Source organism: Gambusia affinis, linkage group LG23 (genome assembly GCF_019740435.1).
Source record: "Gambusia affinis linkage group LG23, SWU_Gaff_1.0, whole genome shotgun sequence".
NCBI lineage: Eukaryota > Metazoa > Chordata > Actinopteri > Cyprinodontiformes > Poeciliidae > Gambusia > Gambusia affinis.
In genome coordinates, this window is record NC_057890.1 from 8,597,319 (window position 1) to 8,616,598 (window position 19,280).

Below are 19,280 nucleotides of genomic sequence, written 5' to 3' on the forward strand. Positions count from 1 at the left end.
GCAAAGGAGTGTGTGTGCGTTGTTTTACAAAATGCGCTGGGTGTACTGGCTTTTCTTTTACAGTTGGCTGTACAGATAATAACCAGCAGTGTTTATCTGAATAAACCATGCGCACCACTGATCTTAACTTATTAGGACTGAATTTGAGGAGTTTTTTTGTGTCATGTTGTAGGATTGTGTCAGTGAAAACAGATAGGAAAGAACAGCTTTTCATTCCTTTATTCAAACTAATTTTTCAGTCTGGACCTTCCTGATTTTGTTTATCCAATCTAAAACTAAATTAGCATATTCACTGAATAACTGAAGCCAAGAGCATTTTCTGATTTAATTACGGCAATTTTACTATTATTTCTTACTTATCTTGTACTTATAGGAGTCTAAGCTTCCCTAAAAGTGCATGCCAGGCATAAATGTTTTTCTACACCTCTGAAACATATGGGCTCATGAATTGGAACCATACAAAATGTTTAGGTGCCATGCGTGCGTATGAGTGGGAGGGAAATAGAGGCGTGGGGATCTGCGCGTTTCAGCCAATGGGCGCACAGCACCACAAATGTGTTCTCTGGACGCCTTAACTCCGTGCCAGAGCTGCGCATCACTCTGCCCCCGTGGTGCGCCCCCTCACTCAACCTCTCTCCGGCTCTGCGCATCGTCATGCACCGAGATACTTCGTTCCTGAGCTTCTCCATGACTTGAGTTGTGATTTTTTATCATCTTTTCTTCTTTTGTTTTTGCCCCCTTTTTTTCCCTATTTGCCTGGATGCGTCAATAGTTGTGATTTCTACACTGTGATTTACGGATTACTGCGCCTGAGTTGTTTACGTCTTTGGAGGTGAGTGTTTGCTGTATGAGGTCTTGTAAAATTTAGCGGTCATTTTTTATGCGATTTTTTTTTTAACTCTTTTTGCTATTGGTTAACTTTAGTTTGAAAATGGATGTTGAGAAATATTACAGGGGAAGGCTGCAGTTTATATTATCTACCAAGAATACTTTCAACGTGAGTGTGAGCGTAAAGGTGCACTAAACGTAGGGTTCCGCGTGAGTTTCCAGATGTGTGGACTCAGCTGTTGCTTGTCACTCAGGTGAGCTCGTTTCACCCCCCTCCCCTCCCTCCACACGCACCCCTCTTTTTTAAATTCTTGCCGGTGTGTTTTGAACTATTCAGAGACCCCATCGGTGTTGACAGACCGCATTCCAAAATCCACAGAAACTCTACGTGCCATATCTCTGCAACCGCACCGTCCACAAAGTGCAAAACCCCTCTTCCTCCTCTCCACACTATGATTTCAAACATTTTACGATCCGATTACCCGAAAATCTATTGCTTATTATTATTATTTAATTGTATTAATTTATTAGTATCTATTTAGTCCTTGTTGTGTGTGATGTCAAAAGAAAAAAAAGAGTTTAGATTAACTTTTCTCTTTCAAAAAAAAAAAAAAAAAAGTCAAGTGGTGGCACCTAGTGGTGGCAAATATGCTGTACCGATGTTTGGTGCTTTCTATGTTGTAGAAATATTCCCAACATTTATTTTTTTTTTGCTCTGTAAATAGAAAATATTTAAAGTCCAGCGACACTTTCCATGTAGCACGTAATCTGCCTTGTAGTTAGCAGATCTGGAGGTGTTTCCCCCACCCCCCGCTGTGGGAGGCAGGCTTTGCTGGGGGTATACACTCTCTGCAATGCTAAGCCTTTGTTAATGAGTATGTATCCCTGTCCCTTCTCTGTGTGTGGTACCGGCTCTAAGTGCACGTGGATCCAGGTGTCCATTACGTTTAATGCTCGAGTGCGTGCACTCATGTGTCCTTTTTCTCCTGTGTATCTGCACTTCTGTCGCTACTTGTGTGTTTATGCATGTGCGATAGAAATAGGTGCTTGGACTCACGAGTTAAGCTGCTGTTAATTGGTTAGCCATTTGGACCACAGGGGAGACTGGAGTCAGGATGAAGTCATAGGGATGTTTGGCATGATCACTGCCTACTAAGGGATATATAAACTGATTGTTGCTAATATAGATTCCCAAAAGACTCCATCACTCCCATCCATAATTAATTTTTTTTTGGTAATTGAAACATTTTTGTTGTCCAAAAATGCAGAGGTAGGTTTGATTAATGTCCCCGAGGAAGGGAAGACAGGAACTTAAAAACTGGATGCAAAGGTAATGGAATAATAATTTTCAATGTAAATGTTTTATGCACAACCAAATACTGTTAAAAATGATTTAGTGCGAAATATCTTGATCCTGTTGTGTCTAGTTTGTGACTAAGCAGGGGTTGGTCAATTTCAACCCCCATTTCAAAAAACGTGCAGCGAAATAGGGTGTCTAAGTCCCACTTTTGAAGTATTTTGTTGAAATAGTTCAAAAGGAAGTAGTCCTCTATCTGCTGCTATTTGTGCAACAAATTGTACTCTAGATAAACTATAGCAAATAAACATTACTGAGAGTTTATCCCAATGTTGTCACCACACACCAAGCCTCAAAATCAAGAATTCCACACTAAACTTTTCAACACATTACAGTTTATTTATCACACCAATGCAGTCTATTTTTTCCAAATCACTTCTTGCTAGCTGTAGCAAGAAGTGGTGCTGGAAACCAGTGTGTGGTTTTCAGCACCACATACTGGTGCAACCGATCCTGGTGAACCAGAAAGTTGCTCTTTGCCTGTCTGATGCCTGAACAATCTAAGTTTTATATACAATTTCGACATCCGAGAGGCTGCAATTCTGTTTCAAAGGTTCATCGAAGAGGTTTGAGAAGATTCAGTCATTTTGCCACTCATAAAATTACTTTATAAAAGTAGATAAGTTTTAACAGATTGATTATTAGTGCTTCGCAGTCTTGCCAAGAAAGTTAAGAATGATTGCCAAAAATCAGCACAATTTTTTTCTTAACGTGGGAAGTTTACCCCAAGACCTTCTACTGGTTTAACAAATAGTAAGATGGATGAAAAGTTGAACGTGTCATAGGAAGGAAGAGAGAAAGATGTGATGCAGATCTCGTTGAGATGACCCTCAAGAGTCTTAGCTGTAGCTGGAGAAGTGCTTAGACTTTTGAAGGCCTCATTGAAATTTTATTACAGTGCTTTTATGACAGAACTGCTTGTGTTGTGTTCGTGGACAGTTTTCAACTGGCAAACTTGCTTTACAGGAGCTTCACCAACAGCTCTCTCCTCTTTTTTTCTTTCCTGTGAAACCCAAAAAGTCACAGAGGAAATCCAGCTTGGAGATTGTTTTGATATTGTTGGACACTCTCCTGGAAAACCTTTTTTTCTGCTCAACAATCAAGCATGCCTGATTTAGTGCAATAAGGTCTTGTGGAAAAACACATTGCCTGATCGCAGATATAACACCGAAGAGTTCAATATGGACCGTAATTCTGCCTAGAACTGCAGAAATTAAGTCAGAAAAAAAAAAAAATTAAATTGATTTTTCTCTGTTTCTACTGTGACTTCAAGAACATTCTGTTCCCTAGAATTTGGCGTTTTGAGTAAAATTGCATCAGGATAAAAAAAAAAAAAATACACTAATAAGAACCAGGAGTTCAGATTGGAAGCTTGAGTGAATTTATGTGTGTTAAAGTAGAAAAAGAGAAACACAAGAGGCTTCCATTTAATAGCAAGTCTGCACTGTTCTGTACAGAGTAAACCATGTGTGGATACAAGACAGTTCATTCTGTCATACTGTAAAACAATCAAGTCCATAAATCATTCAAAACCTTCACTTCCACCTTCTAACCAGCACAAACTCATCTATACACACACAGCTTCACAAACAACTCAACACAGTCAGTGCAAAGGGCCAAAAATTAAGGGGCCAATAGAGAAAAAAAGTGAAGCAATCTCATCGTGTCATAAATAAGAAGAGATTACCCGATTTAAGACATATGGTAATTAGTTCTAAAATTGCTCAAGCTAAAAATAAGTAGGTGCTTTTCAGGTAAATGCAAATACATACTATGTGTTAGAGAGACAATATTTTAGGCATTCGCTTTGAAGGAAGTTGCCTCATTGCTAACTGGTGTATCACTTGGACACGCTCAATTTGACCCTGAAGCGCTCGTCCAGGTAGCCGGGGACCTTGCTGCGGTACGTTGTATATGTAGGCACTAACCGTTATAATGAGATTCTCACGTTTCCACAAACCCGAAAAAATACAGCCGTCCTAAACAATTTAGATGTTAAATGCATTTTTCCAAACTCAACTCGACACGCTGTCCTTTAGGTCACTTTAAAAGCGTAAAATAGTGAAGTTCATGACAACATTTGGGTGATATTTTGCTGCAGTTGGTTAAGGGTTATGTAGGAGGGAAAGACTCAACATAAGGTCAGGGAGGGATTAAAATCTGGAAATACAAATGTTTCCATGCTCACACTTATAAGAATGCACAAGATCTCTCATGTACATAACGTAACCTGAAGGCCTAATTTGAAAACAAAACAGAAAATATTTTGAAGTGCAACACTGATTATTAGTTACAACAATATCTACACTCTTTACCATGGTACACATATTTATATAGAAATGCTCAATAAACAGCTAGTATAATTACTAATCATTACTTAATTACCACTAACCACTTTATGCGTATCAGGCATCAGTCTTGGTCAGGGATTTTCATGTGTGTGGGAGGGCTTGGTCAGTAGTCCTTCGTGTACAAACACTTAGTGTAATCTTTGTGCTCATTGAGTGGTTTCAGACCAAACCCTTCAGGCCGCATTGGCTCCAGAAACCTAGTATTATGGTTAGTTTGTGGGTTGGAAAAGTAATCCCAGGCTTAGCAGACTAGGAGACACTGAGTAATGGAGTCCGAGGAAGAGTTACGCTAAATTCTGTGTCAGAACTTGCAGCGGAGTTGAAATGAAGTTGCCCACAGCGCTTTCCGGAGCAACACTGCTGCGCGGAGAAGGGCCGCTGACTCGTGCCTGCGAGTGAGAGTTGATACGGCACCACCTTAATTACCTATACACACAGCTCTATTTGATGATGATTAAAGCCACCCTCACGCGTCTGCTCAGACGGTGTCGGCCGCCAGCAAACACGGAGACATTAAAGGCAACGATCATTAGATGATGATAATTAAAAGGCTTTAAAGTTCAAGTTCAAGTTAAAAGTATAGATGGAAGTAGAGGATCGCATAGGAAGGCACAACTGCTTCGAAGAAAACACGTAATTATTTCTTATCAAATGACCACCCTGGGGGAGAAAACACAAATGATAGCTTTCTGTTTGGTTTTTGACTGGGGACAGAGATAAAACGGTCCCCAGAGCAGATTCTGGGCTGATGAGTTTTACTTCCAGACATACAACATTGCTCTTGTGGTGGGAAAACTGTAATTTGTATTTTTTCCTTTCGCTTGTTTTCTTGATCATGCTTTGAGTTTGAGGTCTTCCAATGTGAGCTTCCCAATAAGAACCACTGCTTTGCCATAATTATTCTCTTGAACTTTTCCACATTTTCTCACAGTGGCACCATAAACCTCAATGCAGATTATTGATATTTGGAGTGGCAGAAAACCCTCGTAGTGTATGAATACATCGGACATGATTCCAATTTAGAACAAAGTATTTGCATGGGTTGGCATTGTCCAATCTAAGATCAGGTCTGTATCCACTCTACTTTTACAAAGCACAGTATCTCACACCTCAGCGTGTTTGACATACCAGATTTAAATGGAGTGCCGTAGCCGATTAAATATCATGAGGAAACCTGGCCTTTTGCAAGAAAGTTGTAATTGAGCCAAAATACAAGAGATGTGCTTGTTATTATAGGATTAAAACATGACTCAGCTTCTGCCTCTTCTTAGATTTGTTTCATGTGTTAGACATTTTCATCTTGAGGCAAAGACAGACCCTTTAAGTGACTGTCTCAAGTCAGCTCGAATAAAGGACAGTTTGTTGCTTCCTCTCTTCGTTTTATCATTTTATTTTTGTTTTAATAAGGGGTTCTATTGCTAGTCAGGACAAAATAACATCATGAATTGTGAATTTTGCTCCTTAAACATTAGATCTTTAAGTACTTGAGAGAAATGTTAAGTGGAACCTATTTATCATTACATCGGGTGGTTGTGTCTCTCCAGTCGTTCCCTGCCTGTCACAGTTTCTCCACATCTCCTTACATCATCCCAGAGGAATAGTGGGTCTTTAATTCATTCTAAGAGGAAATGGCTCCCTCGAATCTGATGCCACCCGGAGTCAGGAAATGGACCAGTGTGATAAATGCAGCATAATGAGGGTGGAGAAAATTACAGGATTTTCACAAAATTTGCTGAAAGCTACACATTTTTCCTTTACTTGTCCAGAAGGGAGCTTAGTCTTTCTTTCTTTAAAACATTGGCTCAAGCTAAAGTAGGAGACTTTCCATTGCCAGAAGGTGACAACACAGTAAATGTTTCAGTTTTCAATGCAGTGCTGAAACCAACACCTTTTAAAGTGACCCAATACAAGATCGAATTTGAAATCAACCCAGCTGTATAAAAACAAATGAGCATGTATAGTTTACTTAGTCCTCTACTGTCTATACATGTTTGAAATATTCCCAAGGTAGGTGTAAATTCAAGTAAGATTAGGAATAATGTCTCCTGTCATTTGGCTCCGTCTCATACCCAGAAAATTTGGAGTCTGAAAAAAATCGAAAACTTCAGTGACATGTAGCGCTCATCAGGCATGATCCATATTCATACTGAAAGAACTACCCCTGGCTAAAGTCTTAGAGCTTAACTTTTTCTATTACCATTAATGTCGAGAAATTCTGTATGTAACACACTGACACAGTCTGGTCTTTTTTATTTTGACTGCCACACTTTCTTCTGGCCTGAAACTCATGTGTTTTGCCTTACTTCTTTCTGCTTCATAGATCTCAGCAAAAACTTTGACATACCTTATCAATTATTAATGCTTAGCAGCAGGCAATGGTAATAATAGTCAACAATAATATTGATAAGAAATGTTTCGGTGAGCACAATTCATAATGTTCCTATTATTTTTACAAGCTCTCTGCTGCCCCCAAGTGATAAAATATATTGCTAAGATTCTTTCATTTACAAGAGAAAGTAGTCATATTCAATAAAATAGGAAATGAGGCCAGTTCATCAGATTTGAAGGACTTTTTGAAAACAACCCTATGTATTAAACAGTTTTTAGTAAGCCCACATTTCTGTGCTATTTTTTAGGTGTCTGATGCAATAATCCAATTTTAAATCTTATGTCTTCTTTTGCTGTAAGTGGAAAATCTTAATTAAGGCTTTCAATAATATTGCAATCAATTGAATATGTCTGTACTTCTGTGCACAACATCATGATATCTTTACTATAGCTATGTTTGGTACCCTTTACCTCTCTAATTAATTCAACTGTCACAAGTTTATTTCCGCAGCACCAATTAGCAAAAGTGACGTATTAGAGAAAGAAAAACTGGTCCGTTTTATATCCAAATCAGTCTAAATTTTAAATTCTGTGCCTTGCTAACTCCTAAAAACATATTTCAGATAGGAGAATAGAATAAAAAAAGTTTGGGACTTTCCAGTTATATTTTGTAAAACCTAAGAAACAGTAATTTGACTATTATCTGCGCTTCACTGCTGCTAGACGCTAACGTTTAATTCAACTTTCGTTTTGTTTGTTGTGGAAAGGTGATTAAATGGCCGCTTGCATTAATGAGTTGGTATATAAATGTCTTAGGTGTTTACACAAATGATCTCCAAACCCCAACAGTAAAGTAGGGGCTGAGGGGAATCATTATCTCCAACCAGCCACCCATGAAATAACAACATGTGGGGCCCTGTTTGTGTGTGTGTGTAGTGCTGATCTACATTTGTGGGCCGGCATGTGTTTTTTGTTTATTCTATAATTTGCATGTGTGTATTTTAGTGTTTTGGGGTGTCCTCTTTAAAGAATATCCCCTGTATTCCACAAGTTAACAAAAATGCAGACTGATGGGTTACATCTTGAACTAAAATGTACTTTTCGGCCCCCTGGGAGTCTCTGGTTTGCACATCGTTGCAACAATGCTCAGGCTTTGCTCTGAACTTGGCTGAAACCCTATCGTTTGGTTCAGAGGGGCACAAATATGCTGTATATCCCTCTTATACTACTTCCTTCCCCCTAGTTGTTTCCCATCTGTTGCAGATTAGTTTCAGTGTGTTTAGAGAGAAAAGCCTGTCGCCGAGCAGGACTGATAGTAAACTCACAAGTCAGAACTGTCAGGTAGGTCCGAATTAACAGACGCCAGCTGAGGATATGGCAATCGGAGAGGTTGGGGGCAGGAGGGGGAGGGGGCGCTGCAGGAAAGAGACAGACAGAGAGAGAGAAGGGGAGTCTGAAATTACACAGCGAGACCACCAAACGGTTCATCTGTTTACCCACTAAGCTGGACCATTACTCGGGGGCCAGTGTGGAATGCCAACGCCGATTGCCAGGCCAGATTTAAGGGCAGAGGACAAACACCCTACAAGACATGCTACATCGGCTCTTATGACGGGGTTTATTTCAGCATCACAAGATGTCAGTGTGCTCAAAGCAGTTGTCCTATTACACATAGCTTTGACCACTCTTTTGGCATTTAAATTTTAAATGTTTGCTAGACCATGCAGCTGCTTCACTCTCGGCCTTCTAAAATGTCTTTCAGTTTAAGGTGAAAAAAAAAAAAGTGTTTAAGAAAAGGTTTGTGGTTCCACACACATCCTTCTCTGACACTACGGCATATTGAGAATTGTGCAAGCACATGTTGTCCCAACTTTAGTAATGAGTGTGACAAAGTGCCTCGGGGGCTGCAAACTTGGTCCGACCTGTCATCTTTCCCAGCCCTGTTTCTAATGTTAAATCATGGGGGGGGGGAATATAATAAAAAATAGGGTATTTGTTGGGTAACACACAAATGTGTGGGTGGGTGTGTGCATGTCTGTTCTGGTTGAGTGATGTACCATCCCTCTGGGGTCCTATTATTAAGGCTATGTGTACACAACCCCCCAAACCACGGCCAATATCTATCTCTATCCCTCTGTCAGAGGGGAATTCACACACTTACACCAATGTACAATCAGGTTTTCCCTAAAAATGTGATGCAACGATTCTTCTTGATTTGCCTGACATGTCATATTAAATGCTTCTTGTTGTTTTTTTAATGCAGTCAGTTTCTCAGGAATATTTCTCAGGAAACTGACTGCACATTGCATGGATCCGCATTGAGTGGCACAATTCATTAAAGGTTCTGTTTGTGTTGGCCAAATATTGACATTGCGTAAATCACTTGAGCTGATGCTCACAGCGGTAGAGGGACCAAACGTAGCAACGATTTATCACTCCTAGATAAATCAGAGTGATAACGTTGGCCAGCAAAAACAAAAACATGCTGAATTTTGACAGGTGCACGTAAAGTCGGCCATTTCTCTTTATCTGTCAAGACGAACAAGATAAGTTAGTTTCTTATCTTTTGTTGTCATCTCTTGGTTTCAGAAACATGAATTCATGGCAAGTTTCTATTGTGATTCTTACCAAGCAGCTCATGTGAAATATTCCCAAGTCGTCTCGTTACTTTAAGTGACGTCACTGGAAGATGTGGGCTGTATGATGTTAATTTGTTGGGCTAGTTTCCACATGACATTTCCAAAGAACTGGGTTTACTTTCCTTGTAAATAGCGACACCTGCATTTGTGGAAATAAAGTCTTACCAATTATTTAGGTTTGAAATCCTTTTATTGAGATGCTAGAGAAAGCGTCCAACAGACCAGATTTTTGTCCATCTGCAAGTAGTATAGTGTAGCGTCAGGCATCCTGATCACCCAACTGCTGTGGCGCATTGTTGGTCAGCTGGCTGCATTTTTTTTTTTAAATTTGATGACATGGAAAGCAATTTTAGCCTCCCTTTTAATGTAAAACGATTTTAAAACCGCAGTAGCCAACCATGGCTATCAGAGCTAATAGCTCAACTACCAGTTGTTAGTCTGAAAAGCATAACAAAAGGAACGATCTGCTCAATAAGACCTTGAAAACCACCAGCATAATGATGGGTATTAATCCTTTGGTTTCCGCACCATCGCTGTCCATGTTTTGTTTTTTTATGACTGGAAATATTTTCAAACAGCTTATTCTTTATGTAAGTTGGGGAATAGTGCAGCAGCTTTCTTTCACTCAACTCACCGACACCGACTGGCCAACACACCACAAAAACTAATTTTCCTTTTCAAAGGAACCTTATGGTGTAGCATTTTCATCATTCTGAAACCCTAACTTGTTACAATTGGAAATATACATCGATTACAGCAATTGTACCGTATCAGCTCCAGTCTGTTCTGTTGTATGCAACTTCGTTTTAGGTTGAAGCCGGCAACATGATTTCAAAATGCTTGAATTCCCCAACACACACACACAATTAGACACACACACACACAAACACTCCTTTCAAAGCAAAGGGTAAATGACCCTACGGCTTTTATTAAAGAAGGAATGCATCACTTAAAATGATCAAATTAGAGTTGGATAGGAAGCACAACACTGCTGTCCCCTACATGCTTATCACAGTTATGCATTTCTATAAGTCTCTAACGTTTTATTTGTTCTGTTTAGCGTATAGGTTTCTCTTTATTAGACAAAGTGTTCAGCTCAGGTACTGCTTGCTAAAATTCAAAGTGAAAAAGTATGGATACAACTGCTCTAAAGGCTGATTAACAATACTGCATACTTTCAGTACACATGCATGCCATACCATTGCCCTTTCTGAAAATTATTAATACATGTATTCTGTCGCCCCTTCACAATAACTACAGCAACCGTTTTGATTTTGTCAGACATTATTTCTCTGAAAACTCATATCCATCCAAGCCAATAAAGAACATCATCTTTCAAAACGTGGCTTTATTTGCTGAATTTCTTACCATTATTGTGGTTTCAAAAAAAGTTCAATGCAAAGTTTTAAAACCTAATTCCTGCCTGTGCTTCCTTCGCAGTTGACAATTTCCTGCGTTTTATAGTTCTTTTATTGCCACTTCTGTCATCCTGGAGGTGTGCAGCTAACACCCTGCCGTGGTTTACAAATCACGGCAGAAAGTTTTACAACTCGAAAGTTAAACTACACTTGGAGAATGAGTGTCAACGAATATTAACACTGACCCGACGGGACGAACTACAAAGAAGCTCCGCAGACCTGATACGGCTGTGGAAAAAGGCAAGTTGAGCCGGTGGGCCTTGTTAGGAAGAACTGAAGGTCTACTTTTCCTGGCGTGAAAGGCCGCCGAGAGGCGTGTGTCGGCATGGAAAAGCATGAATGGGTTGGGAAAAAAAAAAAAAAAACGGAGTCAAAGTGGATGTGAATTGAGACGCTGCTCTGAGGGTTTTATGTGAATTCCATCTGTGTAAGCTGATTGTCAGCCACAGAGGACATAGCTTGGATAAAGGCACCTTGAATACACTTCAGTTGTCAGATACAAGCTCTTCCTTATAGAGATGTCTGTTTATTTTCATTGTGTCAGTGACAACGCCGTGTTAATCTCACACCCTTGTTATTAGAATCGTGGGTCTATATCGCACATATTTGTGACTTCGACAAAGTGCAACCACTTCAGTCACTTTTAATTGTGCGGAGCTGTTTGGACAGTCCTGCATACATCTTTGTGTCTTCAGACTTTATGCATACTTAGCTTCTGGAACGGTCTCTGCTCTGTTTGAGTTTGGCTTTTATGAAAAACTACCCCGCAACACGTTGAGACATGCGACTGTCCTGGCTAATCTTCTTTTTGAACAATCAAACAAATCTCTCCGATGTCTTCTTTAAACAATCGAGTAAATCTCTCCTGACAGATTCCAGGTGTGAATATCTGGTTGAATGTAAAAGTAGAGTACAATAGAAGAGGAGCATGTTTGCTTAGTAAGCCATCCCTCCACAATACCAACCAAAAAAAAAAGAAGAAGAAGAAAAGGCCAAATCATCTGGTAGACTCTGCCAGAACTGCCAGTCTTCAGCTTTTGCCAGGGGAAAATAGCTTTCCTTGAAAAGTTATTGAGGAAACTTGATCAAAAGCTGTGTCCCCCAACTATTTTCCAATTTGGCTACATTTAAGATTAAAATTATACGTTGGTCCAATAAAAACTTGGTAGTTTCTTTTTGGATATGAGCCTAGCCGTTGGTAAAGAATGTGGAAAAAGCCAGATAATTTTATCATCTGAAAATCTAAAGAGCTTTCTGTTGGCAAAGGTGGAAGAAATGTATAATTTTATCTACATGTAATTACATAAACATTTTATTGTAAAAAACAACCAATCTACATGTATTTTTAGAAAATGTTTTTCGCTCTAACCAAACACTTCTCCTTCCTACTCAGCACTTCGAGGCATCTCAATACAACCACAGAAACATCGGAACTTGCATACAAACAACTTTGTCTTACCATAGAACGTTCAAAAAAAATGTGGCATAAAAAGGAATGTTATAAAATGATATTTTTAACGACACAGAGTAGCTATATACTTTTAAAAATAGAACCGTAGATTATCACTCCCTTTTCCCTGCCTTTTGCAGGGTTCTCCATCAGTTGTGCACTACTACATGACACCATTCTTTCTCTCTCAAAAAAAATAGACAAAGAAAGATCAAATTAAACTTGTTTTAGACTGTTATGCCCTGAAAATCAGACAAGCAAGGAATATTATTGTTTTTTCAAGAAGATATTGTTCTTATTGCAAAAATTAAAGCGACATGATGTAGTTGTCTTGTCTCTCGCTCTAATAAACAACCTACTGCAGGATTTAATAGGGGGGAAACATACTAAATAAATAGAGAACATTAGCATTGTTGCGCTCAAAGTTGCAAATAAATCTTTAGAACTTGAGGAAAAATTATTTTACTCTAGCTGCATTCAATACTAGCCTGGTAACAAACAGCCCCTTTTGCCATGCTTTTCTTCATAAATTGCCAAATGTATGAAGACTACAACTCTCAAAAAGCGCAGAAAGTCAAAACTCACAATTCCTCCTCCCTCTGTTCACTGATTGGCTGCTTGAAATTCTTCCTGAGAAATCCAGCTCAATGGGAGAAAGCCCAGACAGGGCACTGCAGGAAGGTGAGAATTGAGGGTGAATTGTCTGAGAAGGAAATGGATAAGCTAATGCAAGACATTTGTGTCCAGATATTTGAAGGAACGACTGCAACTGTTTTCTTGCTTCTTGATGTTGGCACACAACTGAACCTACAGCTTGAGGGCGGACATTGCTTTAAATAAAAATGCACATTGTTTCCATCTGCTATTACACACGACACCACGTTTACCGCTACTTTTTGTCTCACACTACGAAAAATAACAGAAATAAGAACAAAATGACTTCATTCTTTACACATGAAGGGTTTGGGATGTTTTGGATATTTCAGTATTGCCAAACTATTCACCCGTCCTAACAGTAGCATTGTATGATATTCTAATAAGTGGTACTCTGTGACGGTTGACCTTGCTGCCAGGATTTAGGAGTCTAACTCCAAAAAAATAAAACAGATCATTTAATCTTTTTAATGTATTATGCACTTTTGTCCTCATTTTTTTGCACTGTTGCACTCTTTATATTCTTTTAGGAGGAAGCCAAAGAGATGGGAAGGTCAGTTGTGTTTTCTAAAGAACCACAGATCTCTGGCCAAAGAGCCCAGGCCAAGTCTGAAAGACAGATTTCTATCCATTGTCTGCCATAAAGCCAGTCATCCTCAGCCCTGTCGTCTATTCATGCAGGAGCATTCTTCTCCCACTCGTTCCCTGTTTTCATTATTAGGATTAAGTACCTCGCTGTCAGAAAGAAAAAACAGAGTTTGTCTTCTCCCTACCCATCTGCCCGAATAAGATCTGCAGAGCTTCTGAAATGCATATCCAGCTGAGTATCTCTGGAAACCCAATGAAACCGCTCTGAGTGGGGGGAGCAATGAGAAGCTTTTGTACAGCACAGCCAAGACCGTTGGAGAATCTTGGAGCTTTTCTGAAAGGTTTACCTTGTGACGTAACATGACTTTCTAAATATGAATCGGAAGGCCAGGAAAAAAAAAAAAAAAAGAAAGAACTTGCCTCTCTCTCACTCTCCCAAGCTAATTAGCAAAGTGAGTCATTTCTCATTTCCAGCAGGTTATGGCATGCGACAAACAGCTCCGCTGCCCTGTTTGGGCAGCGACTTTGTTGGCTCATCAGAGAAGAAGGCATCATTGTCCGCCAGACAATTGACTAAACCCATTTCTCATCTTTGACTGTTTAAATGAAGCTGTTGCCGCTTTTCAGCCTCTCACAATGATGGATGGTGCAGAACTTGATCAAATAATCACAACAAACATCTCCAGGCTCATCTGGCGAGTTTGCTTTAACTCACTCGTGCGACGGTTTCGTGGACAATCCAGAGGGAATCCTTCTGAAGGATTTTCTCCGCTGCTATATATACCAAATCGTTGAGAGTTTCCTGAAGCAAAGTGGTCCGTGACAATAACTTCATTGTGATTGCCTGAAGTGAGAGATGAGAGCGGGGGACCCCTCTCCTCTACATCATTCAGACCTCTAAAAGAAGAAGAAGCGCAGTGGGGACGTCTGCATGGGGAGGGTGTGACTGGACCGACCATGAGAATTTCCAGAGATGGATGAGAGTGGCTTGAGAGGAAGCAGGGTTAATCTTTAACTCCTGACTCACCAACAAGACATGAGGGATTTTTAGCTGCTTTTAAATACGTCACAGGAGGGAGGCTGTAAGTTAGGTGTGGAAACGTTGCCAGTGAGAAACAATTTTAAGTTTGGTAAAATTATTCTCTGCACAAATCTAATAACTGCCCATGAGATAGTTTTTATGCTACGTTCGATTTATCTCCGATATGAAAAATGGATCTGGGAACAGTTACCACAATAAAGTTTACTGTATAGTTGTTGCCGCAAGTTGCCAACTGCTAGTTGCTAGAGCTATCATTAGTGCTAGAATGCAAGGGGATAGTAGCAAATATTTCATGATGTTAGGCTTTAAATCAATCATGTAGTCTTTGTGTAAAAAGGATCTATGCTAAAAGTCTTTGAGTATTCTTTGCACGCAGAACCATGAGTAAACAATCTGTTTCTGTTCCTAAGATAATGGAGCAGATGGGCTAAACGCACTATAAGCATGACCCTAATATAATCAGCGGCTGAATACAAATTAATGGAAAACTGGGAGAGCAAATCATCTCTAACTCATTAGTCTGGACTCTCACAGAGACAGAGAAAACCACAACATGCAACTGTTTTGCATCAGTACAATGAGTTTCATATAGATGAATGTGTCAGGGAAAGACAATGAAATAAAGATAACGTTTCCTGTAAGCAGCACAAAATACTGCAAATTCAAGCACTTAAGCTGGTATGACGAAAGTGAACATTTGTCTAGTAAAAGATTTTAAAAGTTAGAGACTAAAAGAGAAGACATGTCATCAGCAATCATGCAGCCCAGTGCGGTGCTGCTGGCTGCAGGGCCTGGTGTTATGCCGGTGGAGGAAGGGAATGCGGAGATAGAGACGATGGGTGAGGGGGGTGTTGATTCTGAAGTGTGTGTGTGTGTGTGTGACTGCGAGAGACACTGAAGTGCAGAGACAGGCGATTTGCTCTTTAGGGCAGGAATAAGGGAGGGGCTGACAAGGCTTGGCTGCCCCAAGAGCACACAGTCAGAGAGGGATCAGAGATACAGCAGATAGAGACGTCACCTCTCTGCCCTCGCTGCTCCCTTACTGGACTTGGAAGCATTTAGACTGCCAAATGGGTTTCTCCTCCGACTGCTTCGGAGCTGTTCTCTGAGCGTCGTGATAGCTTAAGTTGACTTTTAAAAGAAGAAGGCTGGAAGGAAGGGTTGTTTTCTGACTGATCCGGATCCGATTAGAGGATGGATGCGTGCTGCAGGAAGGTGGCCAGAGCTGGGAAACTGAATGACATTTTTTGAAGTTTGTCTCAGTTTTGTGCAACAGTGGAGAGAGACAGATGCTTTCAGCAGAGGTAAGACTGAAATAGAGTCCAAATCTGAAATGAAAAAAGCATTTTCTGAGGTTGTCTTTTTTTTTTCTTTTTTCTTTCTAACAAGTGCAAGTGGTCTCATTTAAGCTGTCAAGTCTCCTGAGCATCTCCTAAAATTATTGGTCTTTTAGTTAACTCCCTCAAACTGTCAGAAAGCAACGATCTCCATCTCTGAGCTTATATAATAAACTTCCGTAAGTAAATCCCAGCACATTTACACAATATGAAAGTGATTTTCTTTTTTGTTAACTCTTGCTTGCCAGCTGAAGCTTTGATGGATTGATACTTTTCTGCCCACTCAAGAGTATCTAAAGCACGTATGTGTACACAAGCTCACATTAGCACAGCTGCCCTCTAATGTAACTTAGAAAAGCAGTCGAAAACACATAAAGCATTTTGTCTTGTATTTTTGTCATGTGGCAAAGTTTTCTTGTTAAAAACTAAAGGGAAACACTCCTTCACACGTTTTTGTTAGCAGTTTGTTCAGTTATTTTGTCACCTGTCAACGAACTTTGCTTTCGTTTACTGTTTCAGTTCAGCTTAGAGTTAGTGTTCGTACAGCTTACTGCTACTGGGAGCTAGAAAAGTGGAAGTTTATAACTTTTATGAAACACTGTCAAATGGGTTGAAATTGTTCACGATTTGTTTAGCCATTTATTTTTTGGTCACGTTGCAACTATTTGTATGTATAAATTGTTTCTGTCGGTAAAAGCTAGTGGTAGCACAGCTAACTCCTACAGGAACTTGGAAAAGTAGCAGTCTAAAACAAATTAATTTTTGCTTCAAAAGTCATGGAGTTGTATAGTATGTTTTTATTCTTTTGTCATTTGGCAAATTTTTTTATCTATGCCTATTGGTTTTGTCGAGGTGCAAGCAAGCAGTGAAGCACAGCCATCTGCTAGAGGAAGGTAGAAAAGAAGTAGGATGTTTGGAAAAGTAGCAGTTTAGTGAATTTGTTCATTTTTTACACTAAACCCTGTTCCTACTTTTGCATACTATAAACATTCACGTTTTCAACAACCTGCTTTTGGAAGTTAGCACAGGGAACAGTTCCAGGTATTTTCCACCTAACTGACATGAAATGCGACACTCGTATACTGACCAAGATTATTACAATTTAAAACTATATTACCCAATCAAAGTTATATAAACATAACAATTTTTTTTTGGCATACTATTAGTATTTACATTTGTTCCCTGCCAAAAAAGGGTAATGGGATGTATTTTGATGATTTGCTTTAAGTTTGCCAGCTAAGTTGAAAAAACAAAAAAAACAAAAAAACTACATCTGGCCTGTGTTTACTTGTTTACTCCAATGCAATGTTGTGGCTCCAAATGGCCGTTTGAAAAAAGAAAGAAAAGAACTTTTTCTTTTTAAAACTCCTCAACGTCCTTTTGTTGCGCCTCCACAGTTGCCCACATCTTGAAGAGGAATACCTTTCTGTTTGTGTTTTTTTTTTTTTTTTTTTTTTAACAAAGACAGCCATTGTGTTATTGCCAAGTGGTGACATGGTGAAATGTGAGTTGCTGTGTATATTGGCTCAGGAACCCGCAGTCACCTTTTCCCTGTTGCTTGCGGGATGAGAGGCAGGGGAGCTGAATGGCAGACGCACATGGTGACAGTGTTGAACAAAGGGGCACCATGTCCAGTTCAGTCAAAGTGAAGTAATGAGGGGGTTTTTATTATTATTATTATTATTATTATTATTATTATTATTATTATTATTATTATTGATTTAGAACTTTTTTATAAAGTGCATAGGATGGAAAATACAAGATAGTTTTGGTAACTCAAAAATACTTTTGCATGAGAAATAGACATTTTTCCACCTCCCAAAATTGTTGGCATGTAAGTAGGTTCAAAAGCTTTAAAGTAAATGGCAGCTATGGGGATTGGTGACGCCAAGTGACTGATCCTTGCAGCAGCTCTGAGATTTGGAGATTTCTTCCACAGATTAATGTGTGGAAGTGGCCATAATATATTGTGTCATTACATTGATATAAAACATACGGCCTCAGTGATTTTCATTTTCTTGCAGAGGACACCAGGATTTTTATTTAAATTATCAAGATGACCTGGGTCCTAATCCAACCCTATTTTTCTTACATGATTTTGTTTGTTATATATATATATTTTTTTATTATTATTATTATTCCTATGTGGTTTAGAGTGGTAGCTGGTATTTTCCATTGTAATCAAAGTATTTAAATATTGCTTTTGTTACATTTTTTAGAACATAATTGTTTCATCTCTGGAAATTTGTCCATTTTATGTTGGACAAAGTGCTGTATAAATAACAATGTCATCTGCGTAGCATGAAACTAACTGGGTTTCATGCCATTTATTTATTGTTTACTTATCACACTTATTTCCTGTTGAGTCATTATCTCCCCTCAAGTGAACGCAACACTCAAATTAAAAGTTGGATCTGCTCCGCTGTCAGATTATGTAACCGCAATCAAAAATGAATTTGATTATTGGCAGCTTTGCACCAAAAGGCACCAACAATTTTAGAGGGTGCTAAATTGTAGTAATAATTAATGACGCAAACTTATTTTTTAAACATGTTTTTCACCTAATCTCATCATTTGTTGATCTCCACTGGTTAAGATGAGATGATACAGGATGAGTAAAGAGAAAAGCTTCTGCTTGATAACACTATCTATCTCACTATTACAGATTAGCCACCGAGGAACAAAGCAATGATAACATTCCTTTTTGTTCCGTGATAAGAGCTGCAGGCTTGCTTTAAACTACGACTCTTATCTGTAAGCACTACGTTCTGCCGCCCTGTATGCTAATTGGAGGAATGCTTTTTAAGCCCCGAGTGTTGTTCCTGGGGTGACGTTGGAAGCCTGGGGGGGTGATATTTTATGTAAAACAGGCCCCCAGAGTTAAGTGTAGGTTATTTTTTTATAGCTTTAAACATTTACATTCTTCTTTTAGGAAAAGAAAACAATTAGCATAAAATAAGTGAAATATTTATTTTCTAAAAGTATGTCGGTGGAGATTTCTACAGATGTGATTCGTTTATACTTACAATTTTGGAAGTGGCACTAGTTGTAATACACGTGAGAGAAAAGCACCCTCACAATTTGAAATTTACTTGCGTTTGTCCCTGTATGTCGACATGCGGCCCATTTATCCAAAGCGACTCACTGGTGAGGAATTTTACAAGTGTAATTAGAGGCATTGAAATTTCACACTGATAATTATAGCTCAACGCAAAATACCGAGACGTGATTGTCCCTCAAAATTCTGTTCTTATCTAAACTCTAAACTCCATTCAGTTTTGAGGTGGA

The 19,280-nt window shown here is 39.2% G+C and overlaps 1 protein-coding gene across 4 annotated transcripts in view; it reads left to right on the top strand.

Annotated features, from left to right (window-relative positions):
• The first annotated feature begins 454 nt into the window (after positions 1–454).
• The window catches only part of prickle1b (prickle homolog 1b), a 29,482-nt gene continuing 10,656 nt past the window's right edge, over positions 455–19,280 (top strand). The window contains exons 1-2 of one of the 4 annotated variants that reach the window (XM_044108621.1): positions 11,368–15,959; positions 16,045–16,171. Coding sequence is in view for 1 of the 4 variants with exons in the window: in XM_044108617.1 (XP_043964552.1) it covers positions 15,945–15,959 (15 nt within the window). In the remaining 3 variants the exon portion in view is untranslated. Of the gene's footprint in view, positions 833–11,367; positions 15,960–15,992; positions 16,172–19,280 lie in introns of those variants that run through there. The other 3 variants (XM_044108618.1, XM_044108617.1, XM_044108620.1) reach the window with 3 other exon arrangements.